The sequence below is a fragment of the Chiloscyllium plagiosum genome, unplaced genomic scaffold (genome assembly GCF_037043375.1).
Source record: "Chiloscyllium plagiosum isolate Xiang-an unplaced genomic scaffold, Cpla_swu_hap1 HiC_scaffold_35, whole genome shotgun sequence".
NCBI lineage: Eukaryota > Metazoa > Chordata > Chondrichthyes > Orectolobiformes > Hemiscylliidae > Chiloscyllium > Chiloscyllium plagiosum.
This window is the reverse complement of record NW_028270173.1, coordinates 39,094,919-39,111,005: the sequence shown is the minus strand read 5'-3', so window position 1 is coordinate 39,111,005 and position 16,087 is coordinate 39,094,919. Positions and strand designations below refer to the sequence as shown.

Sequence of the window (16,087 nt, the reverse complement as noted above, 5' to 3'; positions counted from 1 at the left end):
CACGCAATGGACTGAATATCCTCCCTTACTAACAAGGCCACCCCACCCCCTCTGCTCATCAGTCTGTCCTTACGATAGCACGTGTAGCCTTGAATATTGGGGACAAACTCTCCATCGGTTTGAGTCATACCAGGCACATAAGATGATGGTTGTGGTTGTTGGAGGTCAGTAAACTCAGCAACATCATCGACACCTCAGTCGGAGGCTGAGGGGGTGACCTTGTAGAGGTTTATAAAATCATGAGGGGCATGGATAGGATAAATAGACAAAGTCTCTTCCCTGGGGTGGGTGAGTCCAGAACTAGAGGGCATAGGTTTAGGGTGAGAGGGGAAAGATATAAAAGAGACCTAAGGGGCAACTTGTTCACACAGAAGGTGGTACCTGTGTGGAATGAGCTGCCAGAGGATGTGGTGGAGGCTGGTACAATTGCAACATTTAAGAGGCATTTGGATGGGTATATGAACAGGAAGGGTTTGGAGGGATATGGGCCGGGTGCTGGCAGGTGGGACTAGACTGGGTTGGGACGGGTTGGACTGAAGGGTCTGTGTCCCTGCTGTACATCTCTCTGACTGTATGACCTGCAAGATCCCGTCCACATCATCCTGACAGGCATCTGTTCTTCTATCGCTGGGTCAAAATCCCCGGACTGCCTCTGAAGCAGCTCTGCAAGAGATCCTAACCCCTCCCTCCACCATGGGGACTGCCGTGGCACAGGACGGGCACCACATTCTGACCGGAAACATTGGTCAGGCAATAAACACTGATCTAGCCAGTGGTATCCAGTGTCAAGATACCGAAACCCTGAAGGTGTGAGCAGGTCGAGACGGGAGAGAGGCCATTCAGCCCCTCTTGTGCTGATTAACTGCATTGCATCTGGACTCCAATCTTCCGACCAACAAGAGTTTTATCCAGCCCGGGACTGAAACTTCCAGTCGATCCTGCCATCATTCCTGGAACTGGTTGTTCTCAGCTTACACACACACAAAATAAACGTGTTCTCCAATTTCACTCTTCTTCTCATTTTAAGGCTGACCTGGGGTCACAGGTTGACCCCATCCACTTTAATATTCGGAGTGCTTCAATCAGATCCCCCCCCCCCCCGCTTTGAGCTTCGAAATATCCAGGGAACGTTAGCCATGCTCCTGCAACCTGCAGATGTAACATAGACAGAGTGGATGCTGGGAAGATGTTTCCACTGGTAGGAGAGACGAGGGCACAGCCTTACAGTAAAGGGAAGATGATTTAGAACGGGCACTTCAGCCATGGAGTGGTGAATCTGTGGAATTCATTGCCACAGAAGGGTGTGGGGGCCAGGTCATTGAGTATATTTAAGACCCAGATAGATTGGTTCTTGGTTGGCAACAGGATCAAGGGTTACGGGGAGAAGGCAGGGGAATTGGGATTGAGAAACATATCAGCCATGACTGAATGGTGGCGCAGACCCGATGGGCCGAATGGCCTAATTTCTGCTCCTATGTCCTATGGCGTTATAACGCCCAAATTCCATGTGGAGGTCTCGCAAGACCAGGAGATACAGGGGTAGAATTAGGCCATTCGGCCCATTGAGTCTGCTCCGCCATTCAGTCATGGCTGATAGGTTTCTCAGCCCCATTCCCCTGCCTCCTCCCCGTAACCCTTGATCCTGTTGCTAACCAAGGACCTATCTACCTGGGTCTTGGCCTCCACAGCCCTCTGTGACAATGAGCTCCACAGATACACGACGTATTCTCAAGCCTAATGTCGGGTTTGATCATCTCAGGACACAATCTCTTCCTACCCTCGGCACCCTCCCCTCCCCCCAACCACAACACCACCCTTCCGCTGCCTTTGCCATTTTGTTTCCTTTCGCTTGGTAGATTGCTGAGGTCACTCTCATGTCTCTCCAATATGACCAAGACAATAACATCACCAAGAAGGACTCTCCTTCTCAACTCCTCCCTTGCCTAAAGCACAGTGGCCCTTAAATTGAACTCAGCACCCATCTCGCTCTCTCTCCCTTGACAAGAAAACTGCCTGTGATCCTCTGGGAGAGCGGAGATTTCCAGGATTTTGGAAACACCAGATCCTGGCCTCCATGAATAAAGAGAAAATTAACCGTCAATGTGCTCCTGGACTATTGACGCAAATTATACACAGCCCACACCATGGCATAGTTAACCTAGCCAGTCGGGCTGGAGTGGGTGGACCTTCTGATTTGAATGTTTCTAAAAAAGATGGGAGTGAGAAGAGGTAACTATCTTCAGAGGCACGGTGGCACAGTGGTTAGCACTGCTGCCTCGCAGCGCCTGAGACCCGGGTTCAATTCCCGCCTCAGGCGACTGACTGTGTGGAGTTTGCACGTTCTCCCCGTGTCTGCGTGGGTTTCCTCCGGGTGCTCCGGTTTCCTCCCACAGTCCAAAGATGTGCAGGTCAGGTGAACTGGCCATGCTAAATTGTCTGTAGTGTTAGGTAAGGGGTAAATGTAGGGGTATAGGTGGGTTGCGCTTCGGCGGGTCGGTGTGGACTTGTTGGGCCGAAGGGCCTGTTTCCACACTGTAATGTAATCTAATCTAATCTAAAATGTAACTACAGAGGATTGTACATCCTTTGTCCACTGGGGGCATCACTCTCACCCCACCCTACTCGCACCCCCCCCACCCCCCTTTTCTTCGCACCAGCCTACCCTCTGAAATCCACTGCTGCTTCCTCCCCGAAATGCGCCAAACCCTCCGGTGTACAACGTGCCCGGCTTACCCCACTCGGGAACCTCCCTCCTGCTTCCAAACCCACACCCCCTCCCCCTTCCCCAAACTCATCCTTCAAATTCCACCCGTCCACAGTCCAAGAGAAACCTCCAGCATCCCGCAGTTCGGGAAGGGAACTCCGGTCATGATCATGAGGCGCACAGCAAGATCCCGTAAAGAATGAGACAAGCCAGCGCCTGCGGTTTGAGCCGACAGTTGAGGGATTAAGTGCTGACCGATGAACTGAGTGAACCTCCCCACATCAGTCTTCATCAGAGGGGAGTGAGCTTTCCTTGGGCCCCATGGCCAAGAGACATGACATGGGTCCCAGCAACGTGGCCCTGCTGCTATCCATCCAGGTAAGGTACTCAAACATCTGGGGGAGAGGGGGGGGGTTCATAACTACCTGAACCCGAGGCATGGGCAATGGGCACTGAAGCCACGGTTAGCACACAGCCTTGTTTTTCTCTCTCTCTCTGTCTCTCCCCCACTCTGCGCTGAGACTGGGTCAGGCAGAATGGACTGTCCAGGGGCTGGACCCGAACGACAGAATTCCCCCTGCACTGTGGAAGCAGGCCGTTCAGGCCATCGAGAGCCTCCCAGCAGCATCCCAGCCAGACCGCCCCCCTACCCTATCCCGGTAACCCTGCATTTCTCTATACATCCCTGGACACTGTGGGCAACATCCAGTGGCCAATCCACCCTAACCGGCACATCTTTGGACTATGTGAGGAAACTGGAGCACCCAGAGGAAACCCACGCAGACACAGGGAAAACATGAAAACTCTACACAGACACCCAAGGCTGGAATTCAACCCGGGTCCCTGGTGCTGTGAGGCAGCAGTGCTAACCACTGAGCCACCATGTTGACTCTAAGACAGACCACAATGGACCCCCTGCCGTCTCAGAGCTCAGGCCTCACCAGCCAAGAAGAGAGAGAGAGAGAGAGAGAGAGACACAGAGACAGAGACAGAGACAGAGACAGAGACAGAGACAGAGAGAGAGAGAGAGAGAGAGAGAGACACACACAGAGGGAGACACACAAAGGGAAAGAGAGAGAGAGACAGCCACAGAGAGAGAAACACACAAAGAGAGAGAGAGAGACACAGAGAGAGAGAGAGAGAGACAGACAGACAGACACACACACCCACACACAGGGAGAGAGAGAGAGAGAGAGAGCGCAAGAGACAGACACACACACCCACACACAGGGAGAGAGAGAAAGAGAGAGAGACAGACACACACACCCACACACAGGCGGAGAGAGAGAGGGAGAGAAAGAGAGAGAGAGAGACAGACACACACACCCACACACAGGCGGAGAGAGAGAGAGAGAGAAAGAAAGAGAGAGAGAGACAGACACACACACCCACACACAGGCGGAGAGAGAGAGAGAGAGAGAGAGAAAGAGAGAGAGAGAGAGAGACAGACACACACCCACACACAGGGAGAGAGAGAGAGAGAGAGACACACACACCCACACACAGGGAGAGAGAGAGAGAGAGAGAGAGAAAGAGCGAGCAAGAGACAGACACACACACCCACACACAGGGAGAGAGAGAGAAAGAGAGAGAGACAGACACCCACACCCACACACAGGCGTAGAGAGAGAGAGAGAAAGAGAGAGAGAGAGAGACAGACACACACACCCACACACAGGGGGAGAGAGAGAGAGAGAGAGAGAGAGAGAGAGAGAGAGAGAGAGACAGACACACACCCACACACAGGGGGAGAGAGAGAGAGAGAGAGAGAGAGAAAGAGAGAGAGAGAGACAGACACACACACCCACACACAGGGAGAGAGAGAGAGAGAGAGAGACAGGCACACACACCCACACACAGGGGGAGGGAGAGAGAGAGAGAGAGAGAGAGAAAGAGAGAGAGACAGACACACACACCCACACACAGGGAGAGAGAGAGAGCAAGAGACAGAGAGAGAGAGACAGACACACACACCCACTCACAGGGGGAGGGAGAGAGAGAGAGAGAGAGAAAGAGAGAGAGAGAGAGAGACGGATGCACACAGAGAGACAGACACACACACACACACACAGAGAAGAGAGGAGAGAGAGACAGAGATTGAGAGAGGGACAGAGGCAGAGGGAGAGAGAGAGAGAGAGAAGAAAGAGACAGACAGACAGACAGACAGACAGACAGACAGAGATTTACCACTTTGAGGAGAAAGTGGTGGAGACATCTGCAGGGCCAGACGAAGGAGAAACCAACCCATCATTTCACAATGTATCTGAAAGGTTAATCTCCAGCTCCCTCCCCTTCACCACAAACATCACACAGTCAGTCACGTCGTGTGAGTCAACTACTCAATAAACAGCGGCAGGAACAGAATGTAAAAACGTCTCAGAGACATAATAACGAGGGCAGGGCGACCGAGAGTTCCTAGAGCAGGCACTGACCTGCCCTGTGCTGGGATCACTGGAGGGTAGGTAAGTGTGGGTGCAGCGTGAAACAGTGTCTCGGGTTAGGCTGCTGTGATCATCGGGTCTAGCAGCACAGAGGGAGGCAGCTGCTCTTGTCTGGGTCTGTGGAAGTGCTCCTCAGGCAACACCTTCCCAAACCCACAACCCCCTTTACACAACTTGGAAACCCATGTTACCACTGCCCTTTCCGACGCTGCATTCCCTATCGCAACAACTCGCCTCGTTCACATTGCGCTTTCCTCGCTCGCGTTCGGAGCATCTTTCCCTAACTGTCTCCAGTCTGTGTGCTCTGATCACCATCACTGCTGCTGCTCCACACTTTCCAGAGAAAGGCCCACGGGAAACAGGCTACTGGGGACAGACAGCAAGAGCGCTCCCAATGACCGGGAGGGGGTGAAGGGGCACCGTCTCAGGAGATTGGTCCAGCCATTTGGCACTGAGAGGAGGAGAAATGTCTTCACCCTGAGAGTGGGGAGTCGGCGGAATTCTCTGCCACGGAAAGGGGTTGAGGCTGAAACACTGAACCATTTCGAGCAGGCACTCGTCCTTAGCACTGAAGGGGTCAAAGGGAATGGGGAGAAAGTGGGAACCGGCAACGGAGTCGGACGATCATGCTGACTGGCTGAACAGGCTCGGTGGGCTGAATGGCCTATCCCACCTCCTATTGTCTATGGTCTCTGGCCAGCGCTCTAGCCTCGAGGACAGAAGGTCTCCCTCCGTTCCCAGCAGCAGCCTGGGAAATCTTTTCTGAACTCTCACCAGTTTCATAATATCCTTCCCACAGCAGGGCGACCAGAACTGGACACAGTGCTCTAGAAGAGGCCTCACCAATGTCCTGTATAACCTCAACGCGACGTCCCAACCCCAAGGTCTGAGCTACGAAGGCAAGTGTGCTAAATGCCTTCTGAACTCCCCCCCCCCCCTCGGTCGATATGTGACGCAAACTTCAAACAGTATGTACCTGAACCCCGAGATGTCTCTGTTCAACAACACTACCCAGGGCCCTACTTTTAATTATCTAAGTCCTGCCCTAATCCGTTTTTACCAAAATGCAATACCTCGCATTATCCAAATTAATCCAAACTAGATTAAATCCATTGTGGTACTGATCTCTCAGCCACCAGTTTGAAGAGAAACTGACAAAAGCTTTACAACCTAGATTAGAGAGTGGTGCTGGGAAAGCACAGCAGGTCAGGCAGCATCCGAGAAGCAGGCACATCGACGTTTCAGGCAGGAGCCCTTCATCAGGAATGCTTCACAATGTCCAGGATGACACTTCTCCCTCAATCAACAACAAATTATCTGCTCCCTGTGGGAGCTTGCTGCGCGCAAATTAGTTTGCCCTGCCTCCTCAAACATGCTTTGTTGGCTCTCTGAGGTGTTTCGCAAGGTCTGGAGACTGAGGAAAGAGCTGTACGTGAACACCAGGGTTCCTCCTGTTGGAGTGGATAGCCCTGTCAGCATTAACCACCTGTCCAACTCTGCACACCTCCACCTGTAACACTGATTCACTTTCCTGTTCAATCACGGGACGTGGATAAAATGTGGAGCTGGATAAAAGGGGCGGCACGGTGGCTCAGTGGTTAGCACTGCCTCCTCACACCAACAAGGGTCCCAGGTTCGATCCCAACCTCGGGCGACTGTCTGTGTGGAGTTTGCACGTTCTCCCCGTGTCTGCGTGGGTTTCCTCCGGGTGCTCCGGTTTCCTCCCACAGTCCAAAGATGTGCAGGTCAGGGTGAATTGGCCACGCTAAGTTGTCCCATAGTGTTAGCTGCATTAGTCAGAGGGAATTGGGTCTGGGTGGGTTACTCTGCGGAGGGTCAGGTGTAGACTTGTTGGGCCGAAGAGCCTGATTCCACACCGTAGGTAATCTAATCTAAAAAGCACAGCAGCTCAAGCAGCATCAGAGGAGCAGGCAAATCGATGTTTCGGGTACGACCCTTCGTCAGGGCTGGGGAGGGATGTGACAGCCCCCTTCCTCCTGCCAGTCCTGATGAAGGGTTGTACCTAAAACATTGATTTGCCTGCTCCTCGAGCTGCTGTGCTTTTTTCCAGCTCCACATTTTATCAACTCTGACTTTCCAACATCTGCAGACCTCAACATCTCCAAATTCAGGGGATGTGGACAGCACAGACCAGGGCCAGTATTTTATTACCCAAAGGGCAGATAACAATCAACCCCATTGCTGGGGGTCTGGAGTCACATGTACGCCAGACCAGAAAAGGACAGCAGATTTGCTTCCCTAAAGGACATCACTGATGAGTTTTTAAATGACAATTGGTTATGGCTTCATGGTCACCATGAGAATAGCGTTTCAAAGTCCAGATTTTTTAAAACTTCAGCATCAAATCTAACCAGCTGTGATGGTGGGCATCCAATCCAGGCCCTGAGAACAGCAGCCTGAGGTGTGGCATTGCTACTGTGTTACCACTGTGCCTGTACAATTCCCCACAGCTCCGCCTGTAACACTGCCTATTTCCTTCGTCGGTACTTACTTTTCCGATAGACTACCCAAGAGGTCGTGCTGACGGCTATCACGGTCACTGCCAAGGTTTCCCACGTGGAGCCTGACCAGTTCGACATTCCAGAAGGATATAACCCCCCTGTAAAACAGCAAAACCAACAAGGGTCTGGTACCATCCGACTGAGAGGGGCTGGTGCTGCATAATAGGAGCACGTACACATGTAAACACACAGACACACACACACGTACCCATATCGGTATGGTATGGGAGTGGGTGTGAACATGTAAACACACAGACACACACACACATACCCATATCGGTACGGTATGGGAGTGGGTGTGAACATGTAAACACACAGACACACACACACATACCCATATCGGTATGGTATGGGGGTGGGTGTGAACATGTAAACACACAGACACACACACATACCCATATCGGTATGGTATGGGAGTGGGTGTGAACATGTAAACACACAGACACACACACGTACCCATATCGGTATGGTATGGGAGTGGGTGTGAACATGTAAACACACAGACACACACACATACCCATATCGGTATGGTATGGGAGTGGGTGTGAACATGTAAACACACAGACACACACACATACCCATATCGGTATGGTATGGGAGTGGGTGTGAACATGTAAACACACAGACACACACACATACCCATATCGGTATGGTATGGGAGTGGGTGTGAACATGTAAACACACAGACACACACACACATACCCATATCGGTATGGTATGGGGGTGGGTGTGAACATGTAAACACACAGACACACACACACATACCCATATCGGTATGGTATGGGAGTGGGTGTGAACATGTAAACACACAGACACACACACATACCCATATCGGTATGGTATGGGGGTGGGTGTGAACATGTAAACACACAGACACACACACACATACCCATATCGGTATGGTATGGGAGTGGGTGTGAACATGTAAACACACAGACACACACACATACCCATATCGGTATGGTATGGGAGTGGGTGTGAACATGTAAACACACAGACACACACACATACCCATATCGGTATGGTATGGGGGTGGGTGTGAACATGTAAACACACAGACACACACACGTACCCATATCGGTATGGTATGGGAGTGGGTGTGAACATGTAAACACACAGACACACACACATACCCATATCGGTATGGTATGGGAGTGGGTGTGAACATGTAAACACACAGACACACACACGTACCCATATCGGTATGGTATGGGAGTGGGTGTGAACATGTAAACACACAGACACACACACACATACCCATATCGGTACGGTATGGGAGTGGGTGTGAACATGTAAACACACAGACACACACACGTACCCATATCGGTATGGTATGGGAGTGGGTGTGAACATGTAAACACACAGACACACACACATACCCATATCGGTATGGTATGGGAGTGGGTGTGAACATGTAAACACACAGACACACACACGTACCCATATCGGTATGGTATGGGAGTGGGTGTGAACATGTAAACACACAGACACACACACATACCCTGTCGGTACTGCACTAAGGCCCCCTGCCTTATCATCCTGACCAGGGGTTTCAGCCCGAGACACTGAGTTGCCTGCCCCTTGGATACGGTCTAACCTGCTGTGCTCACCCAGCCTCACATCTATTAACTCTGACTTCCAGCATCTGCAGTCCTTACGGTCTCTTACCCTCCAGTTCCACTCTTAACCACAGTCACACCTCCTTCAGTGGATTAGCCATGTTAAATTGCCTGATAGTGTCTCGGGATCTACAGGCTGGGTAGGCTGACCATGGGAAAGTGTGGGGTTATGGGGATGGGGGTTGGGGCGGTTCAGGGTGAGATACTCTTTGGAGGGTCAGTGCAGATGCGATGGGTCGAATGGCCTCTTTCCATGATCTTACATCTGAAGATAGTGGGTTCAAGTTGCACTTCAGAGTCTTCAGCACATTAATTTATTTAGTTAAATACTGCAAAAAAATCCCCAAATGTCACGTGATCTGCTGCTCACATCAGAGCCAAAAGTGATTGGTTGCTCACACACCGAGCCAAAAGCGATCTGCTGACGATTTACCAAGGTGAAAGTGATCAGTCTGCTCACTGTCTGGAGAGGAAACAGTCCTTAGTAAGGTGCTGTGTGTCTTTCCACGGGCACATGAGGGGTTTCTACAGAGCTCCCAGATTTGATCCTGACTGGGGAGCAGCCCAGGCTTGTCCTGAACCTGTTGAGTCAGGGCTGCTTTCACCATGGTGTTATAAACCAGACCGAACCCCCTCGAAACTATTCAGAAGATAGTTTAGACCCTAACATTTTCTTATTTTAAAAAGGTAAATGTAAGGTGTTGCATTCCACATGCGATCCGATTGGTCAAACTGGATTTAAACGAAAATACACTTTATTCATCCACTATAGTTAAAATACAACAAAAGGGAGAAGAAACTGGAACAAGAGAACAATAGATGCAGTAGCTATTACTAATTAATTAGCAACACCCCATAAATACGCCCCTTGGCAAAAAGGAAAATTCAGAAAATGGATTGTCTCACATGCAGTTCTCCAATCCAGGAGGAAAGAACATCAACAAACAATTCTGAGCAAGGGAACTCCAGCCTTCAGCTGTAGCAGAGACAGAGGGGGATGTGGCAGCCTTTCATAAACCCAGCAGCTTCTGCTACTGAAAGTTAAAACCAAAGATCCTGCTTCTGCAGGAGATTGACCACACCCGGTCAGGCTGTTTCAATTGTTGCAATTTAAAAAAAAAGACAAGGCCTCACTAGCTGTTTACTCCAGTGGCCCTGGTAGACAACTCGACATCTGGACCATGGTTCCCATTATTTGATCCGAAGTTGGTGGATCTTGTTCGGGAAAAATTAATCCACTTGGAATGCAGAGATGGAAGGCAGGCAATCGGGAGGTGGGGGTGGAGCAAGTGAGAAGGATCAAGGATGTTTCTGGGGTTTCAACAGTCAGCGGACGATGTGTGGATGAGAGCTGTTTGTTCGAGCTGGCAAGTCAGGCTGACGCACTGTTGGAGGAAGCTACACCTCAATGAGAGTCTGATGTGGTGTAATGTCTCAACCTGGCGCTGTGTTAAGAGGTTACAAAGAAGCATCTTTTTTTACAGCTCACTGTAGTAATTGCTGACTAAATACTATTTGGTTGATGTTGTTTTAATATGTATTTTACAGTAGAAATTCTAAAATTTGCCATGCAATTCCTTTCAATTGAAAATTCTTTTCTTTACTTAAAACTGATTGGTCTTCCTGAGGCTCACAGTAATGAGATTGCCCATTTTGGGTCATCCCATATACTCAAAGCTGGGGCAGTAATGTTACTGGTCTATGAAGGAATCAATACTGTGGACGTTGGGGGGTGTGGTTGAACAGACATGCAAGTGGAATTAATGCACGATCTTGTGGAATGATGTACCTAGCCTGACGGGCTGAATGGCCTACTCCTGCTCTTTTCACTTGATTCATACATGGATTGTGAGCGTTGCTAGCTAGGCCAATGTGTATTGTCCAGAGAGCAGTCAAGAGGCAACCGGTTACACATGGCTGTGGGTCTGGAGTCTCAAGGAGGCCAGGTCAGGGAAGGATGCCGAAAGGGCAGGAGTGAACCAAATGGACTTTTCTGACAATTCACAACTGTTTCACAGCCATCTTTAGATTCTTAATTCCAGGTTTTTACTGAATTCAGATTCAAAGGATCATAGAGATGTACAACACGCAAACGGGCTCTTCAGTCCAACCCGTCCATGCTGACCAGATATCCCAACCCAATCTAGTCCCACCTGCCAGCACCCGGCCCATATCCCTCCAAACCCTTCCTAGTCACATACCCATCCAAATGCCTTTTAAATGTTGCAATTGTACCAGCCTCCACCACTTCCTCTGGCAGCTCATTCCATACACGTACCACCCTCTGTGTGAAAAAGTTGCCCCTTACACCTTTTATACCTTTCCCCTCTCACCTTAAACCTGTGCCCTCTAGTTTTGGACTCCCTGATCCCAGGGAAAAGACCTTGCCTGTTTATCTTATCCATGCCCCCTCATGATTTTATAAACCTCTATAAGGTCACCCCTCAGCCTCCGACACTCCAGGGAAAACAGCCCCAGCCCTGTTCAGCCTCTCCCTGTAGCCCACATCCTCCAACCCTGGCCACATCCTTGTAACTCTCGTCTGGACCCTTTCAAGTTTCACAACATCCTTCCCATAGCAGGGAGACCGGAATTGAATGCCATATTACAGAGCCGGCCTCACCGATGTCCTGTACAGCCGCAACGTGACCTCCCAACTCCAGTACTGAATGCTCTGACCAGTAAAGGCGAGCATACCTCCCACCCCAGTCGCTTCACAAATGTAGCTTCGAAGGGGTCAGAGCCCTTCACAAATGAAAATGTTAACTGCCTCTGACAATGATCGTTTTTTTTAAAAAAAAATCTTTTGAGAAGGGAAGCCCTTTATGTCAAAGCCATCAAGGAGTATTCCAAAACCAGTATCCCTGGTTATACTGTGCTATTTATACTTGTCCTCGGTTGTACTGTGCTGTTCCTTGGATTGTTGCCGGGTAAGACAGTGCTCCAGCTCACCCTGGTTATACCATACAGTGCAGAACTGGGCCGGTTCCCTCCCAGCAAAGGGCTGGCCCCATCGCTCTGTGTATGTGTGTGTGTCCCACTCACTCACTCACCGCTCTGTTACCGGCTCAGTTTTATAAACAGCGTACATCCAAACAGTCTGGCATTGAGGGAAGACCCTCGGTGCACTTACCGGAGGGTGGAACCGACCACCCCACTGCAGTCATCTTGAAGTCGCTCCCTCCCCCCGGAGGAGCTGAGCAGTGTTTTTCTGCAGCTTCCTGCCCCAATCCGAAACCAATCAGAGCTCAGAGGGGCCGGCCGCCACACGGGGGTTGAAAGCCGGCCAAGTTCGCACAACTGCTCGGCCTTGTTTCGTTTTCCCAAACCGAGCGCTTGTTCCCGGCAGGGTCAAGCAATTTCTCCTCCCAGAAATGGAAAGTGATAGTAAAACCCAGAAATGACCAAGCAATTCCCTCAGTCCTACCAAGGTTACCGGGTGGGGGGTGGGTGGGGTAAATAACACAAACTATCTTAAGGTTCAAAACCACACAACACCAGGTTATAGTCCAACAGGTTTAATTGGAAGCACTAGCTTCCGGAGCGACGCTCCTTCATCAGGTGATTGTGGAGGGCTCGATCGTAACAGAATTTATAGCAAACATTTGCAGTGTGATGTAACTGAAATTATACACTGAAAAATTGATTGTCTGTTAAGCCTTTCATCTGTTAGAATACAGTGATAGTTTCACTTCTTTCATGTGTAAATCACAAAACCTTTTTTCTTTTAAAGTTGCATTCTCGGGTTAGCTGTTAACAATGGTGATAGCTGGACAATATGTTGAAGGTGTTAGCCCCATGTGTTCTCTGTCTATGGCCTGATGTTTAGATTGATTCTAATCTAAAAAGTGAGATAACAGAGTTTTACATAAATTCATGCAGTTTTTGAGCAAAGTACAATGTAACCCTGCAAGTACAAATTCACCCCACAAAATATATGTGCATGTGGGTCTTTGTCTGTGTGTCTGTCTGGGTTGGGGGTTGTGAATATGAGAGAGTGTATGTGTGTGTGTCTGTCTGTGTGTGTGTGTCTGTAAGGGTTGGGGGTTGTGAGTATGAGAAAGTGTATGTGTGTGTGTGTCTGAGTGTGTGTCTGTCAGGGTTGGGGGTTGTGAATATGAGAAAGTGTATGTGTGTGTGTCTGGCTTGGGGGTTGTGAATATGAGAGAGTGTATGTGTGTGTGTCTGTCAGGGTTGGGGGTTGTGAGTATGAGAAAGTGTATGTGTGTGTGTCTGTGTGTGTCTGTCTGTCTGGGTTGGGGGTTGTGAGTATGAGAAAGTGTGTGTGTGTCTGTCTGGGTTGGGGGTTGTGAGTATGAGAAAGTGTATGTGTGTGTGTGTGTGTCTGTCTGGCTTGGGGGTTGTGAATATGAGAGAGTGTATGTGTGTGTGTCTGTCAGGGTTGGGGGTTGTGAGTATGAGAAAGTGTGTGTGTGTGTGTCTGTCTGGGTTGGGGGTTGTGAGTATGAGAAAGTGTGTGTGTGTCTGTCTGGGTTGGGGGTTGTGAGTATGAGAAAGTGTATGTGTGTGTGTCTGTGTGTGTGTCTGTCTGGCTTGGGGGTTGTGAATATGAGAGAGTGTATGTGTGTGTGTGTGTCTGTCAGGGTTGGAGGTTGTGAGTATGAGAAAGTGTGTGTGTGTCTGTCTGTCTGGGTTGGGGGTTGTGAGTATGAGAAAGTGTGTGTGTGTGTGTGTCTGTCTGGGTTGGGGGTTGTGAGTATGAGAAAGTGTGTGTGTGTCTGTCTGGGTTGGGGGTTGTGAATATGAGAAAGTGTGTGTGTGTGTGTCTGTCTGTCAGGGTTGGGGGTTGTGAGTATGAGAAAGTGTGCGTGTGTGTCTGTCTGAGTTGGGGGTTGTGAGTATGAGAAAGTGTGTGTGTGTCTGTGTCTGTGTGTGTGTCTGTCAGGGTTGGGGGTTGTGAGTATGAGAAAGTGTGTGTGTGTGTCTGTGTGTGTGTGTCTGTCTGGGTTGGGGGTTGTGAGTATGAGAAAGTGTATGTGTGTGTGTCTGTCTGTGTGTGTGTGTCTGTCTGGGTTGGGGGTTGTAAGTATGAGAAAGTGTATGTGTGTGTCTGTCTGTGTGTGTGTGTCTGTCTGGGTTGGGGGTTGTGAATATGAGAAAGTGTGTGTGTCTGTCTGTGTGTGTGTGTCTGTCAGGGTTGGGGGTTGTGAGTATGAGAAAGTGTATGTGTGTGTGTCTGACTGGGTTGGAGGTTGTGAATATGAGAAAGTGTGTGTATGTCTGTCTGGGTTGGGGGTTGTGAGTGTGAGAAAGTGTGTGTGTGTGTGTGTAGTGAGTGCAGAGTGTCTTAAGTCTGCTCGTCTAAGGTTCTTCCATGATATACAAAGGGTCTGTTAATTTCTAGAACCACTCCCCCCTTTGTCAGAGAATTATACAGCAGGGAAAAAGACCCTTCGGTCCAACCAGTCTATGCCAAACTGAACTAGTCCCACCTGATGAAGGGCTTTTGCCTGAAACGTCAATTTTACTGCTCATAGGAAGCTGCCTGAACTGCTGTGCTCTTCCAGCACCACTAATCCAGAATCTGGTTTCCAGCATCTGCAGTCATTGTTTTTACCCTGAACTAGTCCCACCTGCCTGATCATAGCCCATTTCCCTCTACACTTTTCCTATTCATGTACCTGTCCAAATGTGTTTTTGAACGCTATACCCACGTCCACCACTTCCTCGGGAAGTTCATTCTACATGCGACCAACCCTCCGTGTAAAAAAAAAACTTGTCCTTTGTGTCTTTTTCAAAATCTCTCTTCTCTGACCTTAAAAATGTGCCCCTAGTCTTGAAGTCCCCCCCATCCTAGGGAAAAGACAGCTACCATTAACTCTGTCTCTATTCCCTCATTATTTTATAAACTTCTGTCAGGTCACCTCTCAACCTGCTATGCTCCAGTTAAAAACTGCCCCAGCCTTTGTTCAGAACTCAAACCTTACACATCCATTAACTTCCTGGTAAATCTGAACCCACCCCAGCTTAATAATACGACCAGAACTGGACGTAGTGCTCCAGAACAGGCCTCACCAATGTCCCGAACAACCTCAACAATGACTTCCCCATTCCTGTACTCAAAGGGCTGAGCAATGAAAGCAACTACACCAAACTCCTCTTTAACCACCCTGTCTATATGTGACACAAAACTTCAAAGAATTATGTACCTGAACCCTTAGGTCCCTCTGTTCTACAACACTATCTAAGATTAGAGTGGTGCTGGAAAAGCACAGCAGGCCAGGCAGCATCCAAGGAGCAGAAAAATCGACGTTTTGGGCAAAAGCCCTTCATCAGGAATAGAGGCAGGGAGCCTGCAGAGTGGAGAGATAAATGTGAGGAGGGGTGGGGCTGGAGAGAAGGTAGCTGGGCGTGCAATAGGTGGATGGAGGTGGGGATGAGGGCGATAGGTCAGAGAGGAGGGTGGAGTGGATAGGTGGGAAGGGAGATTGGCAGGTCATGAGGATGGATCTGAGCTGGAAGGTTGGAACTGGGGTGAGGTGGGGGAAGGGAAAATGAGGAAACTGTTGAAGTCCACATTGATGCCCTGGGGTTGAAGTGTTCCGAGGCGGAAGATGAGGCGTTCTTCCTCCAGGCGTCGGGTGGTGAGGGAGCGGCGGTGAAGGAGGCCCAGGACCTCCATGTCCTCGGCAGAGTGGGAGGGGGAGTTGAAATGTTGGGCCACGGGGCGGTGTGGTTGATTGGTGCGGGTGTCCCGGAGATGTTCCCTAAAGCGCTCTGCTAGGAGGCGTCCAGTCTCCCCAATGTAGAGGAGACCGCATCGGGAGCAACGGATACAAT

At 49.9% G+C, this 16,087-nt stretch overlaps 1 protein-coding gene across 3 annotated transcripts in view; it reads right to left on the bottom strand.

Moving 5' to 3' along the window:
- Positions 1-12,559, bottom strand: part of LOC148140676 (butyrophilin subfamily 1 member A1-like) — a 39,663-nt gene extending 27,104 nt beyond the window's left edge. Inside the window, exons 1-2 of one of the 3 annotated variants that reach the window (XM_087979525.1) lie at positions 12,420-12,559; positions 7,658-7,765 (exon numbers count right to left, since the gene is read on the bottom strand). In XM_087979525.1, coding sequence (XP_087835651.1) covers positions 7,658-7,765; positions 12,420-12,453 — 142 coding nt within the window. In that variant the 5' untranslated portion in view covers positions 12,454-12,559. The remainder of the gene's footprint in view (positions 1-7,657; positions 7,766-12,419) is intronic. The other 2 variants (XM_087979523.1, XM_087979524.1) reach the window with 2 other exon arrangements.
- Between the last annotated feature and the right edge of the window lie 3,528 nt (positions 12,560-16,087).